At 37.0% G+C, this 21,115-nt stretch overlaps 2 protein-coding genes across 2 annotated transcripts; both read left to right on the forward strand.

Moving 5' to 3' along the window:
- Window positions 1-10,271: 10,271 nt before the first annotated feature.
- On the forward strand, window positions 10,272-15,039 carry LOC107789190 (uncharacterized). The gene is made up of 5 exons (XM_075230989.1): window positions 10,272-10,585; window positions 10,878-10,955; window positions 12,289-12,370; window positions 14,213-14,355; window positions 14,515-15,039. The coding sequence occupies exons 1-5, from the start codon at window positions 10,283-10,285 to the stop codon at window positions 14,722-14,724; spliced, it is 816 nt and encodes a 271-aa protein (XP_075087090.1). The 5' UTR covers window positions 10,272-10,282; the 3' UTR covers window positions 14,725-15,039.
- Window positions 15,040-16,425: 1,386 nt separating this feature from the next.
- On the forward strand, window positions 16,426-20,238 carry LOC107764915 (protein MODIFYING WALL LIGNIN-1-like). The gene is made up of 3 exons (XM_016583498.2): window positions 16,426-16,763; window positions 16,949-17,160; window positions 18,873-20,238. The coding sequence occupies exons 1-3, from the start codon at window positions 16,659-16,661 to the stop codon at window positions 19,111-19,113; spliced, it is 558 nt and encodes a 185-aa protein (XP_016438984.1). The 5' UTR covers window positions 16,426-16,658; the 3' UTR covers window positions 19,114-20,238.
- Window positions 20,239-21,115: the final 877 nt, after the last annotated feature.

Genomic DNA, 21,115 nt, shown 5'->3' on the forward strand with positions numbered 1-21,115 from the left:
ACATTATTATTATTATTACATGGTGAGGACGAGAGTGAAAGCACGAAGGGTGATGATGTGCCATTTATCTAATTTATTCATTATTACATGGTGAGGAAGAGAGTAAAAGCACAAAGGGTGATGTCGTGCCATTCATCTTATTTATTCATTGTTGCATGGTGAGGACGAGATTAAAAACATGAAGGGTGATGTCGTGCCACTTTCATATTATTGGTTTAATTGATTTACTGCTTGATGAATTACTCGGTTACTTCGTGATTTCTTACCTGTCGTAGTTGTTACATATTTCCCCTTCTTGCATGTCCCCTCCCAGTTTGTACGTTATCATTCGCTGTTATTGTTGTTGCTTTATTTACACTTGTACAAGTTTATTTACGTAGGTGTCTTGTCATAGCCTCGTCACTACCTTGTCGAGATTAGACTCGACACTTACGGAGTACATTGAGTCGGTTGTACTCGTACTACTTCTGCACTTCCTGTGCAGATACTAGTATTAGTCCCAGCGGTGCGTGAGGTGCGTCAGCTCAGATCATTGCATATGGAGACTCGAGATAGATCTGCTGGCGTCCTCAAATCTTGAAGTCCCCTTCCTTTTCCTACTTTTATTGTTCATTTCCTTTGAAACAATTGTATTTTTTTCAAACTTTGTTTCTAGACTTCTAGTTGCATGTGTACTCGTGACTCCGGATTTCAAGGAGTAGATATTATCACATGACTTATATTAGTATTGTATAAGATTGGATTTCTATTTCTCTTTGTATATCACCATTGTGTTTTTAACTCTCAAAAATTAGTTATTTAATTATTTCACGTCGTCTTCCCTAGCAAGTGAATGTTATGCGCCATCACGACCCCAAGGTTGGGATTCTGGGTCGTGACAAGTTGATATCAGAGCACTACGTTACCTAGGTCTCACAAGTCATGATCAAGCTTAGTAGAGTCTGACGGATCGGTACAAAGACGTCTGTACTTATCTTCCAGAGGCTATGGAGTTTTAGGACAAATTTCACTTCTTTCTTTCTCTATCGTACAATTTTATTCTATCATTGAGGATTGAACCATTATGTTCTTATTCTCTCACAGATGGCGAGAACACGCACAGCATCTACAGCCGGATAGGAGCCAAAGCCCCATGTGGCAGCTACTACCGTGGGCAGAGGCCGAGGCAGATCTCAGCCTAGAGCTCGAGCAGCAGAACCCACAGCCTCAAATTGATCATGAGGAGGAGGTCCCAGCTCAGACCGCACCCGTCGGACCAGCTCAGGTCCCGGAGGTATTCATAGCCACTCTAGTGCTTCAGGACGCTTTAGTCCGCTTGGTGGGCCTTATGGAGAGTGTGGCCCAGACTAGTGTATTTCCAGTAGCACCAGTCGTGTCTCGGGCCGAGGGATGAGCATAGACTCACGCTACTCATACCCCGGAGCAGGTGGCTCCCCTATATCAAACTCCAGCAGCCCAGCTAGGTGGGGTAGTTCAGTAGGTTGTTGCGGCACAGGCCAGGGATAGGCCCGCTATGTCTTTTGAGGCCTTGTTGAGGCTTGATAAGTTTACCAAACTCTTTCATTTTCATTTCAGTGGTGCATTTTGTGAGGACCCACAAGATTACTTGGACCATTGCCACGAGGTGTGGCACAACATGGGTATTATTGAGACCAATGAGGTCAATTTTGTAGTGTTCCAGATGACTGATACTGGCAAGAGATGGTGGAGAGATTATGTGTTGACTACACCAGCTCGTTCACCTTCACTTACCTAGGATCAGTTTTCACAGCTATTTCTAGAGAAGTTCATTCCTTTTACTCTGAGAGAGGATTAACGCAGGAAGTTTGAGCGCCTTCAGCAGAGTAGCATGACTGCTACCCAGTATGAGACTCGATTTGTAGACCTAGCTCGCCACAAAATTATCTTGCTCCCTACTGAGAGGGAGAGAGTGAGGAGATTCACTGATGGACTCACTTTCAGTATCATGCTACAAATGGCCAAGAAGACCGGAGATGATATTTCTTTTTAAAGAGCCGTAGAGATTGCTAGACAGATCAAGATGGTTCGTGGTCAAGAGAGGGGGCTAGTATCTGATAAGAGGCTTCATCATTTTGGTGGCTTCAGTGATGCCTTGTCTGGAGGCAGGGGTACTTTTGGTAGAGGCCATCCTCCTAGGCCGTTTCAATCAGCACTTCAGGCATCCCATGGTGCTTCAGGTAGTCGTTATCCTTATGTATCTCAGCTTGAGCAGCTAGCCTATAGTGCACCATCAGCTCCTATTGGTGCACCTCCGATCCAGAGTTATCAAAGTGGTTATCCAGATCGACATGGACAGTTCTAGGGTAAATAGTCATAGCAGCCGAGGGTTTGTTATACTTGTGTAGATCCGAGGTACCTTTCTAGATTTTACCCCAGATCACAGGGCGACATGCACCAGAAGGGTTCTCGTGCCATGGTTGCAGCACGAGTTGCTTCACCGCCTGCTCAGCCAGCTAGAGGCAAGGTTCAGGATGCCAGAGGTGGAGGTAAGGACATTCGAGGTTGAGGTCAGGCCGTTAGAGATGGAGGCCAACTAGCTAGAGGCCATCCTAGGGGCGTAGCCCAATTTTTATGCATTCCCGGCTAGACCTGAGGCCGAGTCATCTGACGCCGTTATCACAGGTATTGTTCTAGTTTGCCATAGAGATGCTTAACTTCTATTTGATCTGGGATCTACTTATAACTACGTGGCATCCTATTTTGCTTCATATCTGGTTGTGCCTCGTGATTCTTTGAGTGCTTTTGTGTATGTGTCTACGCCTGTGGGAGATTCTTTTATTCTAGATCGTGTCTATCGCTCGTGTGTGATTACTATTGGAAGTCTTGAGACTGGTGTAGATCTCCTACTTCTTGATATGGTGGATTTTGATGTTATTTTGGGCATGGATTGGTTGTAACCGTATCATGCTGTATTGGACTGTCACTCCAAGACGGTGACCTTAGCCATGTCAGGGTTGCCTCGAATATAGTGGAGAGGGACTCCTGGTCATTCTACCAGCAGGGTTATTTCTTATGTGAAGGATCGGCGTATGGTCGAGAAGGGATATTTAGCTTATTTGGCATATATTCGCGATTCTAATGTGGAGGTTCCTTCCATGGATTTGGTACCAGTTGTGCATGAGTTTTCAGAGGTATTTCCTGTAGATCTGCCGAGGATTCCACCCTACAAAGATATTGACTTCTGTATTAATTTGGCTTCAGACACTCAGCCTATTTCTATTATATCATACTGTATGTCCCCGCCTGAGTTTAAGGAACTGAAGGAGCAGTTGCAAGATTTGCTTGATAAGCAATTCATTGGACTTAGTTTCACCTTAGGGTGTGCCCATGTTGTTCGTGAAGAAGAAGGATGGTTGGATGATGATGTGCATAGACTATCAGCAATTGAACAAAATCACTATCTAGAACAAGTATCCATTGTCGAGGATTGATGACTTATTTGATCAGCTTCAAGGTGCCAAAGTATTTTCGAAGATCGATTTAAGGTCTGGTTTCCATTAGTTGAAGATTAGGTCATTGTATGACCCTTAGACAACTTTTCGGACTCGGTATGGGCATTATGAGTTAGTAGTGATGTCATTTGGGTTGACAAATGCCCTAGCAATATTTATGAATTTGATGAATCGAGTATTTAAGCCCTATTTGGCATATTTTGTAATCGTATTCAATGATCATATCTTGATCTACTCCCCCAGTCGAGAGGAGCATGAGCAACATCTTCAGATTGTACTTCAGACTCTGAGAGATAGTCAGTTATATGCCAAGTTTTCGAAGTGTGAGTTTTGGTTGGACTCAGTTGCCTTAAAGTGGATCCTAAGAAGATTGAGGTGGTTTCAAAGTTGGCCTAGACGTATACTTCAGCTACAGAGATTCAGAATTTTATGGGTTTGGCGGGTTATTATCGCCGGTTCGTGGAGGGGTTTTCATCCAAAGCAGGCCCATTGACCAGATTGACCCAGGAGGGTGCTCCATTCAGGTGATCCGATGAGTATGAGTTGAGCTTTCAGAAGCTCAAGACTGTTTTGACTATATCTCCAATGTTGGTGTTGCACACAGGTTCAGGATCCTACACGGTGTATTGTGATGCATCGCATATTGGGCTCAGTGTAGTATTTATGCAGTATGGCGGGGTGATTGCATACGCGTTGCGGTATTTGAAAGTTCTCGAGAAGAATTACTTTGTTCATGACTTGGACTTGGCGGCGATTGTCCATGCATTGAAGATTTGGAGGCATTACCTCTATGGCATGTCGTGTGAGGTGTTCATGGATCATCGGAATCTACAGTATTTGTTCAAGCAAAAAGATCTCAACTTGAGGCAGAGGAGGTGGTTGGAGCTGTTGAAAGACTATGATATCACCATTTTGTATCATCCTAGAAAGGCCAATGTGGTGGCCGATGCCTTGAGTAGAAAGGCTATGAGTATGGGTAGCCTTGCGTATATTTCGATGGTGAGAGACCGCTTGTATCAGATGTTCAAGCCTTGGCCAATCAGTTCGTGAGGTTGTATATTTCGGAGCCCGGACGTGTTATAGCTTACACGGTCTCTCGGTATTCTTTGTATTAGCGCATTAGATAGAGTTAGTATGATGACCCCCATTTGCTTGTCCTTAAGGACACAGTGCGGCACGGTGGTGCCAAGCAGGTTACTATTGGAGATAATGGAGTGTTGCGGATGCAGGGTCAGATTTGTGTGCCCAATGTGGATGTGCTTCGTGAGTTGATTCTCGAGGAGGCCTACAGTTTGCGGTATTCCATTCATTCGGATGCCGCCAAGATGTACCAGGATTTGCAGCATCATTATTGGAGGAGAAGAATGAAGAAGGGTATAATTACATATATGGCTCGGTGCTTGAATTGTCAGCAAGTAAAGTACGAGCATCAAAGGCCTGGCGGTTTACTTTAGAAACTTGAGATTCCCGAGTGGAAGTGAGAGTGTATTACCATGGATTTTATTGTTGGGCTCCCATGAATTTCGAAGAAATTCAACACAGTATGGGTCATTGTAGATAGGTTGACCAAGTCGGCACATTTCATTCCAGTAGTAGTTACCTATTCTTCAGAGTGGTTGGTTGAGATCTATATCCGCGAGATCGTTCGTCTTCACGGTGTGCCGGTGTCCATCATTTCTAATCGGGGTACGCAATTCACATCGCACTTCTGGAGGGCCGTACACCGTAAGTTAGGCACAGGTTGAGTTGAATACAACATTTCACCCCTAGACGGATGGACAGTCCGAGCGCACCATTCAGATATTAGAGGATATGCTTCGCGCATGTGTTATGGATTTCGGGGTTTCTTGGGATCAATTATTTACGCTTGCAGAATTTTCCTACAACAACATCTACTAATTGAGTATTCACATGGCTCCCTATGAGGCATTATACAAGAGGCGGTGTCGTTCGCAAGTTGGTTGGTTTAAGTCGGGAGAGGCTCGATTGTTTGGTACCGATTTGGTTCAGGATGCCTTGGAAAAGGTCAAGATGATTCAAGATCGTCTTCGCATAGCTCAGTCTAGACAGAAGATTTATGCCGATCGTAGAGTTCGTGATGTTGCATTCATGGTTGGAGAGTGGGTTTTGCTTCGAGTTTCACTCATGAAGTGTGTTATGAGGTTCGGAAAGAAGGGCAAGGTGAGCCCTAGGTATATCAGACCCTTTGAGATTCGTGAGAGGGATGGTGAGGTGGCCTACAAGCTTTCACCACCACATAGATTATCAGCAGTTAACCCGGTGTTGCATGTCTCTATGCTCTGGAAGTATCACGGTGATCCATCCCATGTGTTAGATTTCTGCTCAGCCTAATTGGATAAGGATTTGACTTACAAGGAGGAGCCAGTGGCCATTCTAGATGGCACATCCAGAAGTTGAGGTCTAAGATTTATCCTTCAGTTAGAATACAGTGGAGAGGTCAACTGATCGAGGCAGCCATGTGGGAGTCCGAGTTCGACATGCGGATTAGATACCCATACCTTTTCACCAGTTCAGGTACCTTTCTATGTCCGTTCGAGGACGAATGTTTATTTTAGATGTGGAGAATATGATGACCCGATAGGTTTGAGTTTTGGCCTTCATTTCTGAGTTTCGAGACCTCGAATAGATCTGTTTAGAATTTCTCAATTAGCGTGCGTAGTTCGTGTCTTTTTCCGAAAAAATTTTATGTGAAAAATTGAAAAACAAAATATGAATTTTAGCCTTAAAAATAATTTGAGTTGACTACGGTAAATATTTATATAAACAGGATCCGGATCAGTGTTTTGACGGTCCCTTGGGTCCGTATCTTGATTTGGGACTTGGGCGTATGCTTAGAATTGAATTCGTAAGTCCCTATCTTGATTTAATATAATTTGTTGAAAATTGGTAATTTAAAAGTTTAAAGAATTTTTAAGTTTGACCGTAGGTTGACTTTGTTACTACCGAGTTCATATTTTGGTTTTGAAACTTGGTATAGGTTCATTTCACTATTTTATGACTTGTCTACAAAATTTGGTGCAGAGCGGAGTTAATTTGATGTTATTACACTTGTGTGCAGGTTTGGTTTGGAGCCCGAGGGGCTCGGGTGAGTTTCGGATAGGCTACGGATCGAATTTTGGACTTAGAAGGTTGCTTTGTTTTTCACTGTTGCTGATGTCTGGTGTTTTGTTCTTCACGATCACGAAGCTACTCTCGCGATCGCGAAGGGTAACTTGGGCAGATGTGGTTTTTTATTCTACGCGGACGCGGAGAAGTGGTCGCAAACGCGAAGCATAAGAGGGATAACCCTTCGCGAACGCGATGGGTTAGTTGAGGATATGGGGAGGTAAGGGTTGAACTACGTGAACGCGAGCCCAGGCTCGCGAACGCCAAGTTCAGGAGGGACAGGCCATCGCGAACGCGTGAAACCTCTTGCAAACGCGTAGGCCACTAGGTCCGCTGATCTTCGCGACTGCGTCAGGCCCTTAGCGAACGCGAAGAAGCCTTCACACCCAGAGATTAAAAGATCCCAAAGTCGGGATTTATCTCATTTTTCACCATTTACAAGTTTGAGCTCGGCCTATAGGCGATTTTGAAAAGGTTTTTCACCCCAACTTCATAGGTTAGTAGATTTTAACTCGTTTTATTCTATTTCCATCAACACCCTTTGATTTCTAACTTTTAATCTATGCTTTTTCATGCTAGAAATTAGGGAATTGGGTAGAAATTGGGGATTTTGAGAAATTGAGATTTAGACTTTGAGGTCGGATTTCGAAACTAATCAAATAATCGGGCTCGGGGATGAATGGGTAAATGAGTTTTGGTTCGAATCTCGAGTTTTGACCAAGTGGGCTCGGGGTTGACCTTTGTTGATATTTTTCAAAATCATTAAAGACTGAATCTTTTTAACTCGTGGGTAGTTTGTAAAGATTATTTTGAATTGTTTGAACTATATTTGGTTAGATTTGATTGGTTTGGAGGCTAATTCTAGAGGCAAAACCCCGGTTGATCTTTGATTTGATTGCAGAGTAAGGTAAGTATCGTGGTTAACTTTGACTTGAGGGATTAGGACTTGTTAGTCTATTTGCTACGTGTTTTATGTGTGGGAACAACATATATGTGAGGTAATGAGTACTTATACATTATTATTGAGTTAAAGCATGCGAGTGGAACTTGCTTCTTTGTATTTTATTGCGTTGTTAATTATGATATCCATACTTAGGTTAGATTATTACTTCTTTGATTATTTGTTTCGTTATTATTGCTTATTTCATAGTTGTTGAATATTTTTGAAAGTTAAAGTTTGGTATCTTGGCATCATATATGACGTTAAATATATTCTCCGCGTTTTTTATTACTCGAATTCATATTATCATCATTATATGATGAGGAAGAGAGTAAAAGCACGAAGGGTGATGACGTGCCATTGTATTTATATTATTATTATTACATGGTGAGGACGAGAGTGAAAGCACGAAGGGTGATGCCGTGCCATTTATCTCATTTATTTATTATAACATGGTGAGGAAGAGAGTAAAAGCACAAAAGGTGATATTGTGCCATTCATCTTATTTATTCATTGTTGCATGGTGAGGATGAGAGTAAAAGCACGAAGGGTGATGCCGTGCCATTTTATTTTACTTATATCATCATTACATGATGAGAACGAGAGTAAAAGCACCAAGGGAGATGTCGTGCCATTTTCATATCATTGGTTTAACTGATTTACCGGTTGATGAATTACTTGGTTATTTCGTGATTTCGTACATGTCGTAGTTGTTATATTTTTCCCCTTCTTGCATGTCCCCTCCAAGTTTGTACGTTATCATTCTCTGTTATTGTTGCTGCTTTATATACACTTGTACAACTTTATTTACATAGGTATCTTGTCATAGCCCTGTTACTACCTCGTCGAGGTTAGGCTCGACACTTACGGAGTACATTGGGTCGGTTGTACTCATACTACACTTCTGCACTTCTTATGCAGATACTGGTATTGGTCCCAGCAGTGTGTGAGGTGCGTCAGCTCGGATCATTGCTTATGGAGACTCAAGGTAGATCTGTTGGCGTCCGCAGACCTTGAAGTCCCCTTCCTTTTCTCACTTTTACTGTTCATTTCCTTCGAAACAGTTGTATTTATTTCAGACTTTGTTTGTACACGTCTAGTTGCTCGTGTACTCGTGACTCCGGATTTTCGGGAGTAGATATTATCACGTGACTTATACTAGTACTGTGTTAGATTGGGTTTCTATTTCTCGTTGTATATCACCATTGTATTTTTAACTGTCAAAAATTGATTATTTAACTATTTCACGTCGACTTGCCTAGAAAGTGGATGTTAGGCGCTATCACGACCTGAGGTTGGGATTCCATGTCGTGACATTACGAGGTATAATAAATTTTTGCTGCATGTAAGGACCTTTGAATTCTAAATAATTGGTTATATGTAAGCTTTTAGGCTTTGAAGATGACTAATTTAATTATGGTTGATTTAGTAAAAGCTTTAATTAAGCTTTTTATTTAGCTTTTTTCCTCCCTATTTCAGCACATAATAGCTCAATATTTGTCCGATCGCAACAAAACCATACAAGAAAGTAAAACAAATCACAAAATACATTTAAAAAAAGGTTAAATCTCCATGCATGCAATTTCATTATATGCATAGGCATCTTAAGTAAAAAAAAAAATGAAGAAGAGGAGGAAATTACGTATATGTCTTTCTAATTCAAATCGGATCAACTTTCTAGGGTTAGCATATGTGTAGAGCAACACTTTAAGCTGCATATCACCAAAAGTCTAAAACTAATGCAACTTGCAAGCAAAAATTATGAAAGAGGAAATTAAAGTACTTTGGAAAATTTTGAAATGTTTCTTTTAAAAATTAACAAAATCTTGAATTCGTTTGAAAACTTGTTCCTTAAGAACTCCACGAAGTAAACAAATACTGTTTCTAAGTGAAAAAGAAAATGTACGTATATGACTGGTTTAAAAATATGTCACTAAATCCTATTTTAATTTGTAATTAAACGATGTGTCTAACACAAGATGTGTCTAACACAAGAAATTCATTTGATATTGCAACTCGTTGAATTAATTTGTTTTGTTTATTTCATTAGTTGAAGAATGGTGTGCATTGCAAGATTAACTCTACGACCATATAAGAGATTAAGATAAAGGAATAACTCATAGTAGTTTTCTATTAATAATGAGATTGAGTTTGAAAACATTCAAGAAAAAGTTTCATATTTTTTAAATAAACACTTGAAAATTAAAAAAGAAAATCCAAATTAATATTTTTCAAATAATCTGAAACAACGCATTAATGTACCACCAAAGATTGTTGTAAGTGTTAAATATTCTTTCATTTCTAATTAGCGAATTATAAAAGATCTTGATAGAAAGCGCTTTACCTTAGATTGCATTATAATCAAAGTAGGAAATTTCGATGCGAATTTAGTACCCATTTGTCCATGGACATTTTTTTCTTTTTTTCAAAAAATGTGTATGTCCATGAAATTTTGTAAGTTTTTGAAAAAAATTTAAAATTGAGTTTTTCAAAACCACTTTTTCAAAACTTTTTGTTTCTCCGCTTATAAAATTATAATATTTTTTTCAAATAAAATACATATCAAAACATAATTTAAAATTCCAAATACTATTTTCAACTTAACTCCAAATTACTTTTTTTTCAAAAATTACAACTTTTATGTCTTATTAGATTAATCGTGAGTTAGAAAGAAAATAAATTGTGAGGCCAGTATTATTCCACTTAGAAATTTGTGGTAATAAGACAACCAGACATTCCTTTCATGCACAAAACTTTAAGCTTTCCGTCTCCAGACACCATGAAAATACCAACCACTAGAGGCTTAGCTACAAACTCTACAGCTCCATTCTTGAGCAGAATCTCAAAATCAGCTTCAGCACTTAAATGGGTTCCTCAATATCAGCCTTGTTGGGTCGAATTTCGGGTCTCCTTGTCAAACGGGTCAGCTCGTTGCACTAATTCATCAGTTCATGCGTCATCCCCTGCTATTCAGTCGGACTTTAATTCAAACATACTGCATATTCCAAAAGCAAAGTTACAACTTGTAGGGGAAACTGTAGAGAAGGTGAACTATGGTTTTTCGTTTGAATAAGTACACCCTTTGACCCATTTTATGTGATGAAGTTTGTCTGAAATACGGAGTTTAAACAAGAAATAACAATTTTTAAATTTTGTAGTTTAAAACAGGTAATAGATATTCGTGTGACTAATAATTCTCTAACTAAAAGTAAAATGAAAAGTTAAAAGTAATTATTTTAAAATATAGAAATGTTATTCTTTTTTATAGGGCAGATTAAAAAGGAAAGTATGTCAAATAATTATCCCGATTTTCTTTTGTTTTTTCCTTTTCCTTGTAGGTTATATACAGCTGTCGGTTTTTTGCTATTCTTGCAGTCTGGGGTTCATTGATCGGCTCATTTCTCTGTTTTATCAAGGTACTATTTTTATATTTCCATCATTTTATCCTTAATAATTGAAAATCTGATTCATTTGTTTTTGTTTAGTGAAAGTGGATAAGTAGTTTGTGATTTTAAGAGTGATGCCTAAGCTGTACTTACGAGCTAGTTCAAGCAGTTCAGTTTTTTCATCATTGTTGCAATTTGGAACTTTAGATATTCTCTTATGTCGTGTAAATGTTGTCCTATTTTTCTATATTTAGCAGCCTGGAAATCTGGTGTGATTAATGAATCAAGAAAAGAATAAATTATTGTAACATTATTAATTTGGATCAATCAAACTTGTTGGGGACGAAAAACTGTAGAACATTAATCTTTGAGATTGTAAGCTTTGAGTAACCCTGCTCGGGCTACTCTCATGGGGTTAGAAATGAAGACATTAGGCAATACTCACCTCATCAGCTGACTTTTTGGGTTCATTTAGGCCCAAGGGTCATTATCTTCACATGGTATCAGAGCCAAACATATCAATTCATGTTTCTCAATGTTGGGCCCCCATCATCCACGCTTCAAATAAGTCTTGAGTGTGTGTGGGAGTGTTAAGTCTCACATTGGTTAAAGGAATGGGTTGTGATCTCCTTATATGGTCCCGGGGATCCCTTAGTAAGCTAGCTTTTGGGATTGAGTTAGGACTTAGGCCCAAGAGCCATATCTTAACATACCTTCACTCCTTCCCAATTTTGCAAGAATATTTGGTTGATAATTTTGCAAGAATAGTTGGTTGACTATTGATCGATTTTGATTGGTTTTGATAAACGAAATTATGTGAAATGCAAGAACTTTGTAAGATGACGCATCATGAAGACTTCCATGTTGATGGTCTTACATATATGCAGGCTCATCCGTTGAATACATAAAGACTCTTTCCCAGAACTTGACCTCTAAGTTACTATGTAGCCCTTACTTTGCATTAGAACTGTCCTCTACATTGCTATGCTTGAATCTAAGAAGAGAAAGTGTGGTGTATCAGATGCAAAAGTTCAGTTTTGCATTCATCAATTTTTTCTTTCTTTCTTTATTCTCCCTGTGCTTTGAATTCCTGAACAATTTTCCTTGGAGGTGAGATTTCAGCTTAATGGCCAGGCTACACATGTAAGAATTAATGCTTTTTCATAGCACTTTTGAAAGCCTGTCTGAAGAAGACAGAAATTCTACGCCAGATAGTTGTAAAATATAGCATCATTTACCGTAGATCTCCCAGCTCTCCCAAGCTTTGTTATTATTTTGTAGCAAAATTATAGGTGCTTTTTGATGCAATAAATATCAAGAAGGTTTTGCTAAATGATTGTTCTAATTTTTTTTTCATATGTAGGGTTGCACTTATGTAATATCATCATTCCAAGAATACTTCACAAGCCAAGCAAAGGTCATACTGTTTCTTGTTGAGGCTATCGGTATGTTTATAATTAACATTTTACATTTCTGACTCATGCATATAGCTTTCTCATGTTCCTTTCTTTGCCCTCTGAGTACTGATTTCATTATGATGCACAGAGAGCCACAGTACCTCCTAACGATGCTCATTTCTTATTGTAATGATGGTCTCTTTAGGAGGCATTAATCGACGAGTTTTCACTCCATTTATACAATAAATTTGAGGCTCTTTTATAATGTCACTGCATGTGGAGGTTCTCAATAAGGTGTAAACAAGAAGAGAGGCAAAAGGGAATCCTTCGAGTACTATGAGAGTGGCAATGTAAACACCATGAAACTCATGTGTTGAAATTATCCTTTTTCCTTCCGACCAGTCAGCTGGTTGAGCAGTATGACACTTCTAAAGAACTTCTGGGAGATACTTTCTTCAAGAAAAATGATTGAAGTAATTTTATTTTGAATCGTTGTTAGGTCTAATTCCTGTTACTTAGGTTAGATTTATTTGTAACTGCATATTTACAGTATGTGTGATTAGTTGGACCCTGAAACCAGTAGATAGCCTGGCTGCTATAAGTCGTGGTCTAGCGCATTGACTGCTTTTGATACTGGAAAAATAACTCAAATGGTCTAACCTAAACTTCCAGAGCAGACCCTTTAGGCCTTGAACATCATTCCCCTGTCAAAATACCCTTTGATGGCCCAGGCACAAAATAAAGCATTGCAAATTGAAGAGTAGTTCGTAATGGAATATTTCTGGCATGTTGTGCTGATACCACTAAAGAACCAAAAGATCTTCAGGCTCTATTTGGTGTTTTATGTGAGCCGATAAGCCGAGTGATGTGTCAGCGCTACTAATTGAGTGCCAGCACCTAGTTGTGTTGTCAATAAGAAGGTAGTCGGCGCCTTTCGTAGCACTTTCTATTTCTGGTTAGCATTGTTTTTTTGTTGCAGCTAGCCCGCTTGACTAGTAAGATAGAAAGTGCCTTTCTCGCTTGTTTAGTAACTCTTTCTATTTCTTTTCTATATATGGAAAGTTGAAAAATTATCATATAATAATCCAGATATTGCAATAGAAAAGAAATAAGGGAGGTTTGTGATGATTTTTCAATCTTTTCTACTAGGTAGAAGGGCATGATCATTTCACAAATTTTTACACTTTTGGGCACTTGTGTTGTAGGGAAACTCCAATTTTATGCCCATGATATTCAGAGTAGTGCTCTCCGCCTCGAGTTATCTAGTAGTAGCACATTTAAACCATTTTTTAAGAGAGCCATCCAACTTCATTATTTTCTGGGATAAGTTGTGTAAACAAACAACAATAAGACCAATAGTTGTAAACCACCAGAGACATCAGGGTTGGCAAGAAAGTGGTTCTGCTGCTTGACATTTGGAGGATCTATTTCTTCTTTATATGCTGGTTGGGAGGGGGGGGGGGTGGTTGTAACAATGTGAGAGTGCTCTCACTCAATATCTGCGCATAAATGGATTAAAAAGTTGCATTCTCATAAGATCCAAATGACTTGGTGGAATACATTTTCAAGCTAGGAGTTTGGATCCTCTATGGCATGACGAGTGAAGCTTAAAAATTGGACCAAAGGTGCTGAAAAGCTCAGAAATTTAGATTGTGCTTGCGAAAAATATATTCTGCATGATCCCACTGACTGTTGATGAGATACTTTCAAAGCTACTGACAGGCACTATATATGGAAATGACATATATATATATTTTTCAAACTTCATAGAACATCACCCTTCACCTCTAAATAGAAGTTCAGTTTTTATGCATGATTGAATAAATCATTGCTCGTTCTTCTGTGTCCATGCTTTATGATTTACTAACTGGTTTTCTATTTCTCATCTAGATATATATCTGTTAGGAACAGTGATGTTAGTCTTTGGCATGGGTCTCTATGAGCTCTTCATCAGCAACCTTGACAAGTCAAAATCAATGTCAGAGGAAAGAACTCCATATAGATCAAATCTTTTCGGGATATTCACTCTAAAGGTTAGACTGATTATCTTGAAGACCGTCTTTCTTGGATCTAACAACTGCATATTGGTGCCAATTTTCCAATGCAAGATTCTGTTGCACAGATGACATATTCGTGTTTCTTGCACAGAACATCTGATTCATCTATTTTGTACTTGTCAACTCAATTGTCAGGAACGGCCAAAATGGTTGGAGATAAAAACTGTTAGTGGGTTGAAGACCAAAATTGGTCATGTAATCGTAATGCTTCTTCTCATTGGTTTGTTCGAGAAGAGTAAGAAGGCTGTTATACACACACCATTAGATCTGCTTTGCTTCTCAGCTTCAGTGTTGCTTTGCTCTGGCTGCCTGTTTCTGCTTTCTAGACTCACCGAGGAGAATTGATCAGTTTACAGTTTTGTACAGTCCAAAATATTTTAGTAGACTGGTGTGGGGAAATCTTGCCTGAGCTTAACATGTATTTTTTCATGTCCACATGCATATGTACAGTATGTGTGCAACTGAGGAGTGATATAAAATAACAATCTCCTGCTTAATTTTTCTCCATTTTTTTGGGTTCCTGTTCAGTTTATTCTAGTCTGAATTTATGATTCAGAGCCTGTATAATCTTGTAAAGACTTGCTTCCTTGTCTTTGGCAGACTTTGTATCCTTAACCATACAAACAGGACTTTTTCTCCTTGCACTTATTAAGCAAGAAGTACTAACATTTTACTCCCTCCCTTCCAATTTATATGACCCTTGTCGCTTTTCGAGATTCCAATTCTTAAATTTTGACCATGTTTTAGATATAGAATGTTTTAGTGTTTCGAAATAAAATTTACATATTTGGAAACTTTGTAAAAAGTACTACAAGTCACTAACAATCAAAGAATAATTCGTTTGACCGTAAATTGGGACGGAAAGAGTATCTGGCAGTTCTAAAGGTTAGAAGGGTGGAAAAGAAAAAAAGAAAGAGAGGGAGAACTGAAAAAATCAATAGATAGATTTGTGGATTTGATCAAGCTTTCAAGTGGTGAAAGACCACTTTAACCTTAATTAATACAATTCAATTACATCCAAAAAATAATAAATTTGAACTTGTTTAAGCTAGTTTTCCGTAAGTAAGACTATGCATTGTTAGTTTTAAGCTCCGTGCAACATTCATAAAGAAGTGAAGTTGAAAAAATGAGTATTTAAAAAGAGTATTTGGAAGTTACTTTTTCTTCAACCATTGATCATCCGATGACAGCCTTTAACCGATACTATAGCCTCCTTGCCAACATAAACCCATGTCTCTTCAAGTCTTTCTTCATGTTAAAATATACCAAAAGATTTTTTTTTTATACGTCGGTATATATAAATTAAATCTGAAAAAGAAACAAACATTATTAAAAAATTGTTATTAGTTATGAACTTTGTCTCTAATCTATCGCAAAATCTCTTGTAGCTAAAAGAAATTTTTGATAATTTATCGCTAAATTTAATTAGCGACGAATTTTGTTGTTTAGCTACAGTGTTAGTCCGTCACTAATTCTTATTTTTATAGTAGTAAAATAGTTAGCCGGATTTAACTTTTGTGACTAATTGTTTTGTAGCTTTTTACTTCATAAGTTAAAGTGATCTATAATAATATTATCTACAGTAATCCTGAATTGTGAACCTAAAAATATCAACTAACTAATTTAATTTATTACAGCCATTAAAATAAACTAATAGTGCAAAATGCTATTTACACCATAGGCATGTATATAAGTTGAATCCAACTTAGCCATAAACCAACTCCTCCCTCTACAACAACGTGCCCTACCCTGTCACATCAGGTGGATCTATTGGTTACGAGTTTACATGAACCCGTTAGATTTTGTCTGGACCATATATATTATATATAAGTTTATTAAAAATACATAAATATTTGTGATCAACTCAGAGATCATTTTACAAAATACATAAATTTTAAATTCTGAATCCGCATTTGTGATACATATATAAGTTATATATCCCAACCCCACCCCGCTCCATCCTCTCAAGTCTCATCAACAAAAAGAACCATTGTAACAGTTAAGAGTTGACCAGATTGGGATTTAATCAAAAGACTTTCTTTTAAGTAAAATCAAGAAATGATACCTCTCTTTTTCAAGAAAACCAATCCAAAGGCTTCTAAGAAAAAGGTGAAGTAGCAACCACAAGGCAAGAAACGAAAGTACCAACCAATTAGAAGCAGCTCGCACCTAAACTATTTTGAGTAATCTTCAAGCTGATTCTTCCTTTCCTCTTTCAACTTTCTTTACTCTCCCTTCTCATTGAAAGCCGCCCCAAAAAGGAAAGAATCATCTCTCTTATGGAAAAACACCAAGTCATATTTCCATTGCTTGTCTTCTTTGTTATTGCCCTTGGTTTTATCTCCTTCTCTCTTTTCATAGCTGCTGAATTCAAGAAATCAAAGGTATGTCTATTACATTCACTTTTCTTGGATCTTTTTTTAATGAGATTTTCAGTATTTCCATATCATCAAATTGTTGCAGACATAATTAAGGAAGTAAAAGTTGTGTCGATCTGTCTCTATCAGTTTAAGGTTTTAAATGAGATGGTCGAACACTCCAACACAAATTTCGTTCTGATCCATTGCAGAAGAAAGATCTGAGACTAGATGGGAAGTACTGTTACTTCCCTGGAAGCGCGGCGTTTGGATTGGGAATTGCAGCTTTAACATGTTTATTCATTGCTCAATTCATTGGAAACTTGCTAATATGCAGAAAGTTGTTCTCAAGGGATAAAACTGAAAACAGTTCCAAGGTTGAGAAGAAGTCCCTCATTGCTGGCCTCTTTTTGGCACTTTCTTGGTAGGTCAAAAAACGTATTCGCAATTTTTACATCAATGAATATAAGATATGTATTTCGTATATAATTTCTTATCACTAAGTTGATGTGTATTCTGCTTTAATATTTGATTCATAAGGTTAAATTGTTAAATTTGGTGTAAACACATAATAATTTTTCTTTACTTTCCTAGCTTTTATTGACCTTAATCACTTATGAAATCAAGGGAGAGTCTCTTGCATCGAATTTTACCCTAATAAAAGCTGGAGAATTGACAATATTAAAGCAAAAATCATGCTGCTTGAGTAAAGTACATGTGTCAGAGAAGTGAACATAAATAAATTCCTCTATTAGAATATCTCTGAGATATCATTGCCCGCAAAATCTGCCAATTGTTTCCGATACTTTTCTTCTCAAATAGTAATATTTAAAAGGAAATATTTTTATATATATATATATATATATATATATATATATATATATATATATATATATTACAAGCAAATTACTATCTTTTGCAGATTACAGTTTCATGTTGTTATTAAAAATTTACTCCATTTTGATTTTTCAAATGATCTGAGGGCGTAAAAAAGGTTTAGTGCCCGTGTACAGTAGCTAAACTCTAATTCATTTTCCTAGAAAAAATAATACTACATGCGAGGGAGTATCCATATGTTGTGACCTCATGTTCCTCTCTTTATATCACGTGTAATATTATATTTCTTAATACTATATGCTTAAATATATGTGTGCACCTAAGCTCCTATGGTTCAATAATTATTGAGTGTACCTTTTATCACCGAAGTTAGCGTTTCAGTTCTCATTTTATAAGCATGTCTAGTGTCCCCTATTGTGTTTTAATTAAGTATATTTTCTTCTTCTCTTTTCTTCTATTTCTATTTGATTTATTCATTCTAAATTGTAAAATCTAATACATTGAAATCCTTGATCTCCCTTTGTCATCACAAAATTTTATATCATTAAAATTAATAGCAGTGGATGATGTAACACGATTCGATGATCTCAACATTTTTTATACATAATATATAGGTATATATGTTAAAAATTACAAAAATTATAAGAATTTTTAAAATTTTAACCGATAATTCCTAAATGATAATGGATTCATGGTAAGAACCTAAAGGTTGAATCCATCAAATATAGATTCTATGTTTACCTATTTATAATAGTGACTCATCTTCTTGAAATCTTAAATCCGCCTCTGACTACATGTGGTATATATAATTACCTACTAGTGAAAAATAGAGGGTCGATCATGGACAACTACGAATTATTTTTTTTTTAAATGAACTGTTGAGCAGAGCCGGAGCTACTGTGTCGGTTACGGGTTCGGCCGAACCCAGTAGCTCTGATTCAAATCATTGATTTCTTTTACAATTTTCATTAAATATGAACAAATTATTAACCTAGAACCCTGTAACTTAAAAGGGTTACGATCCTGAACCCATAAGTTTGAAATACTGGCTCCGCCTATGTTGGTGAGTTCTCTGACACTTTGAGTAGTTGATTAATAAAAGGATCTTTATGTAAATAGCCGTTTAATTCTCTTGATATTCTGTTTATATATATATATATATATATATATATATATATATATTACATCAAAGTATTTATAGTTTAAGCGGTTAGGTAAATGACTATATATTTAGATTAATTCTTTCTAACCATAATATGATAAGCTAAACAAGTTGCAGAAATGGAATGGTGGGTGCAGGATCAGCTTTGGAATTGCTGTAATTTTAATAGGGGCATCCACAATCATGAGCAGAAATCAGCACTTTGGTGAAGGATGGTTAGATGGAGAATGCTACATAGTCAAAGATGGTGTCTACACTGGCTCAGCAATTTTGGTGTTGGTCACTTTAAGTTCAACTCTTGGTTCAGCCATCATGAAAATAAGGAAGAGGAATCAAGTTGAACAAGATAGGAAAGTGCTTCAGCAAGTACTTCAATAGAAAAGATAGAAGATTGGAAATCAAAAATCTCAAGGAGATGGTGTACTACTTTGGAACATTTTAAAGTTTTTCTGGAGGTAAAGGTGCTTCTTTTTCTTCTTGTTTTCTGACAAAAGATCCAAATTTAACTTTCTATTATACGAAATATTCCAATTCCATTCCGGTTATACTTTATGGTCCTTTATATCTTTGTTGTTAGAAAATTGTCTGTTAATTGCCTTTTTCTTTAACAACACTCTAGCGCATTCGTTGTTTGATAAAAAAATATAGATCTTGATTCTAATAATTAAATTTATATATATGAGGTTTAATCTTAGCTAACAATAATATCTCAAAGATGGAGTTCTCAAAAGTGCAATAAATACTAAGTAGGTATATCTTGATAACATCGGCAACATACAATCAATATTCAAGGAATCAAAGGCAATAATGTAGCATTAAATATTGATGAATAGCAATAAATAATATTTAAGTAAATAGAATGAATTAGTCACCCAATAAAGGATGGAATTAGTGAATGTTCTTTCTGACAATGATGAATGATAGATAATCCTTTGAATATCTGAGTTATTCTCGGATCTAGTGAAAAAGTGTAGACAAGAATTTTAGTGAAAAGGGTGATGTTTGTATGCTTGCAAAGAAATTCGATTCTCTCTCTAAAGTCAAAGTGTATTTTTACAAATGAATATCACATATCCTCTCTCATTATATCTCTTTCTATTTATAGGGAACATGTTCCTAAAAAAAAACTAACAATACAAGTGCAGAGAATATTCACTTTTGTATCATATCTCGAAACTAGCCGTTATAGCTCTGTCAAGGGTGCTCGACCTCGGCCACAACTCCTCGACTTCAGTCTTGCTGACTCTTCAACCGCGGCCTTCGTTGATGATTAGATTACCTTGATGCGTGGCATCCCAGGAATATTTTACTAATACCATTTCGACTAGAGACCCATGCATGCGCGAAGCTACATTGTCCTAGCTAATTAAGAGTGGTCAATTAACCACCCTTTATCGAAAAATTACACTATGTATATAGTAAAATATTAAGTTTTGGAGGTATATAACATATATTGAACACCCTTTGCTGGGAAACTGTTTCACCTCTTTCCAATTTGAATAACCTTGGGAAAATTTCTGACTTCACTACTGCTCTAACGTTGAGTGTATCGATTCCAAGTTTCAAAATATTTTTTTAAGAAATATATTCATATTTACCTTCCTACTTTTGACTGTGCTTTAAAATTACCCTTTACAGTACTTTATTGGAGCTCCGTTAAGTTTAAGTCAAATACTAAATGATTTGCTAACGACAAGCATATGAATGACAACAAATATATATGAAGATAACATTCAATATTTTTTACCTGTTATCTTGATGGTAGAACGGTGCTACTATTCTTTCTTCTATCATCGTTAGGAAGGGGAAGGAGAATAAAGTGAAGCTCTAATGTTTCTTATTTGGTTCCCTGCTAGCTGAAGAAAGAAGATTAAAGTGATAGAGAAAGAAAAGAATATTGGTAGTTTTATGGCAATATAGGCATATGGAGTACGGTACTACGGTTTTCTTTCCAACATGTTGGTGGTGTGTTACTATCTAGTCTGGCAGTTTCTTTTTTGAAGTTTACTCTCTATCTCTATTTTTAAATGTATAATAATTAACACTTCAATGAGTCAGCAAGGAACGTATATAGTTAAAAAAAAAATTACATCATGAGAATTTGAACAGATGGGCAAGCTTTAGGTGTATGAAAATTAGAATAATACTCAAAGACGTTGCCAAAGTTTGAAACAACCTTTAAAATTTACGAGGCACTGTGTTTAACATTTTCATGATCATCACTCCCATAAGAAGCAGGGGCGGCTCGACATAATTGAGGCTTAATTAAAACGTACTTCCTCCGTTCACTTTTACTTTGGAGATATACTAAAAATAAATTTTTATTTTTACTTGTCACTTTACGCATATCAAGAGAAGACAAATTCGTTTTTCCTGTTAT

Source organism: Nicotiana tabacum, chromosome 15, assembly GCF_000715075.1.
Source record: "Nicotiana tabacum cultivar K326 chromosome 15, ASM71507v2, whole genome shotgun sequence".
Lineage (NCBI taxonomy): Eukaryota > Viridiplantae > Streptophyta > Magnoliopsida > Solanales > Solanaceae > Nicotiana > Nicotiana tabacum.

What these genes read in the sequence shown, in the direction of transcription:
- LOC107789190 (XM_075230989.1), top strand. Translation starts at nt 10,283, where the DNA reads ATGCACAAAACTTTAAGCTTTCCGTCTCCAGACACCATGAAAATACCA. An exon ending in CATTTCTCTGTTTTATCAAG is followed by an intron (nt 10,956 to 12,288) that starts GTACTATTTTTA and finishes TTTCATATGTAG; the next exon opens with GGTTGCACTTATGTAATATC. An exon ending in GTTTCTTGTTGAGGCTATCG is followed by an intron (nt 12,371 to 14,212) that starts GTATGTTTATAA and finishes TTTCTCATCTAG; the next exon opens with ATATATATCTGTTAGGAACA.
- LOC107764915 (XM_016583498.2), top strand. Translation starts at nt 16,659, where the DNA reads ATGGAAAAACACCAAGTCATATTTCCATTGCTTGTCTTCTTTGTTATT. An exon ending in CTGAATTCAAGAAATCAAAG is followed by an intron (nt 16,764 to 16,948) that starts GTATGTCTATTA and finishes GATCCATTGCAG; the next exon opens with AAGAAAGATCTGAGACTAGA. An exon ending in CTCTTTTTGGCACTTTCTTG is followed by an intron (nt 17,161 to 18,872) that starts GTAGGTCAAAAA and finishes TGGTGGGTGCAG; the next exon opens with GATCAGCTTTGGAATTGCTG.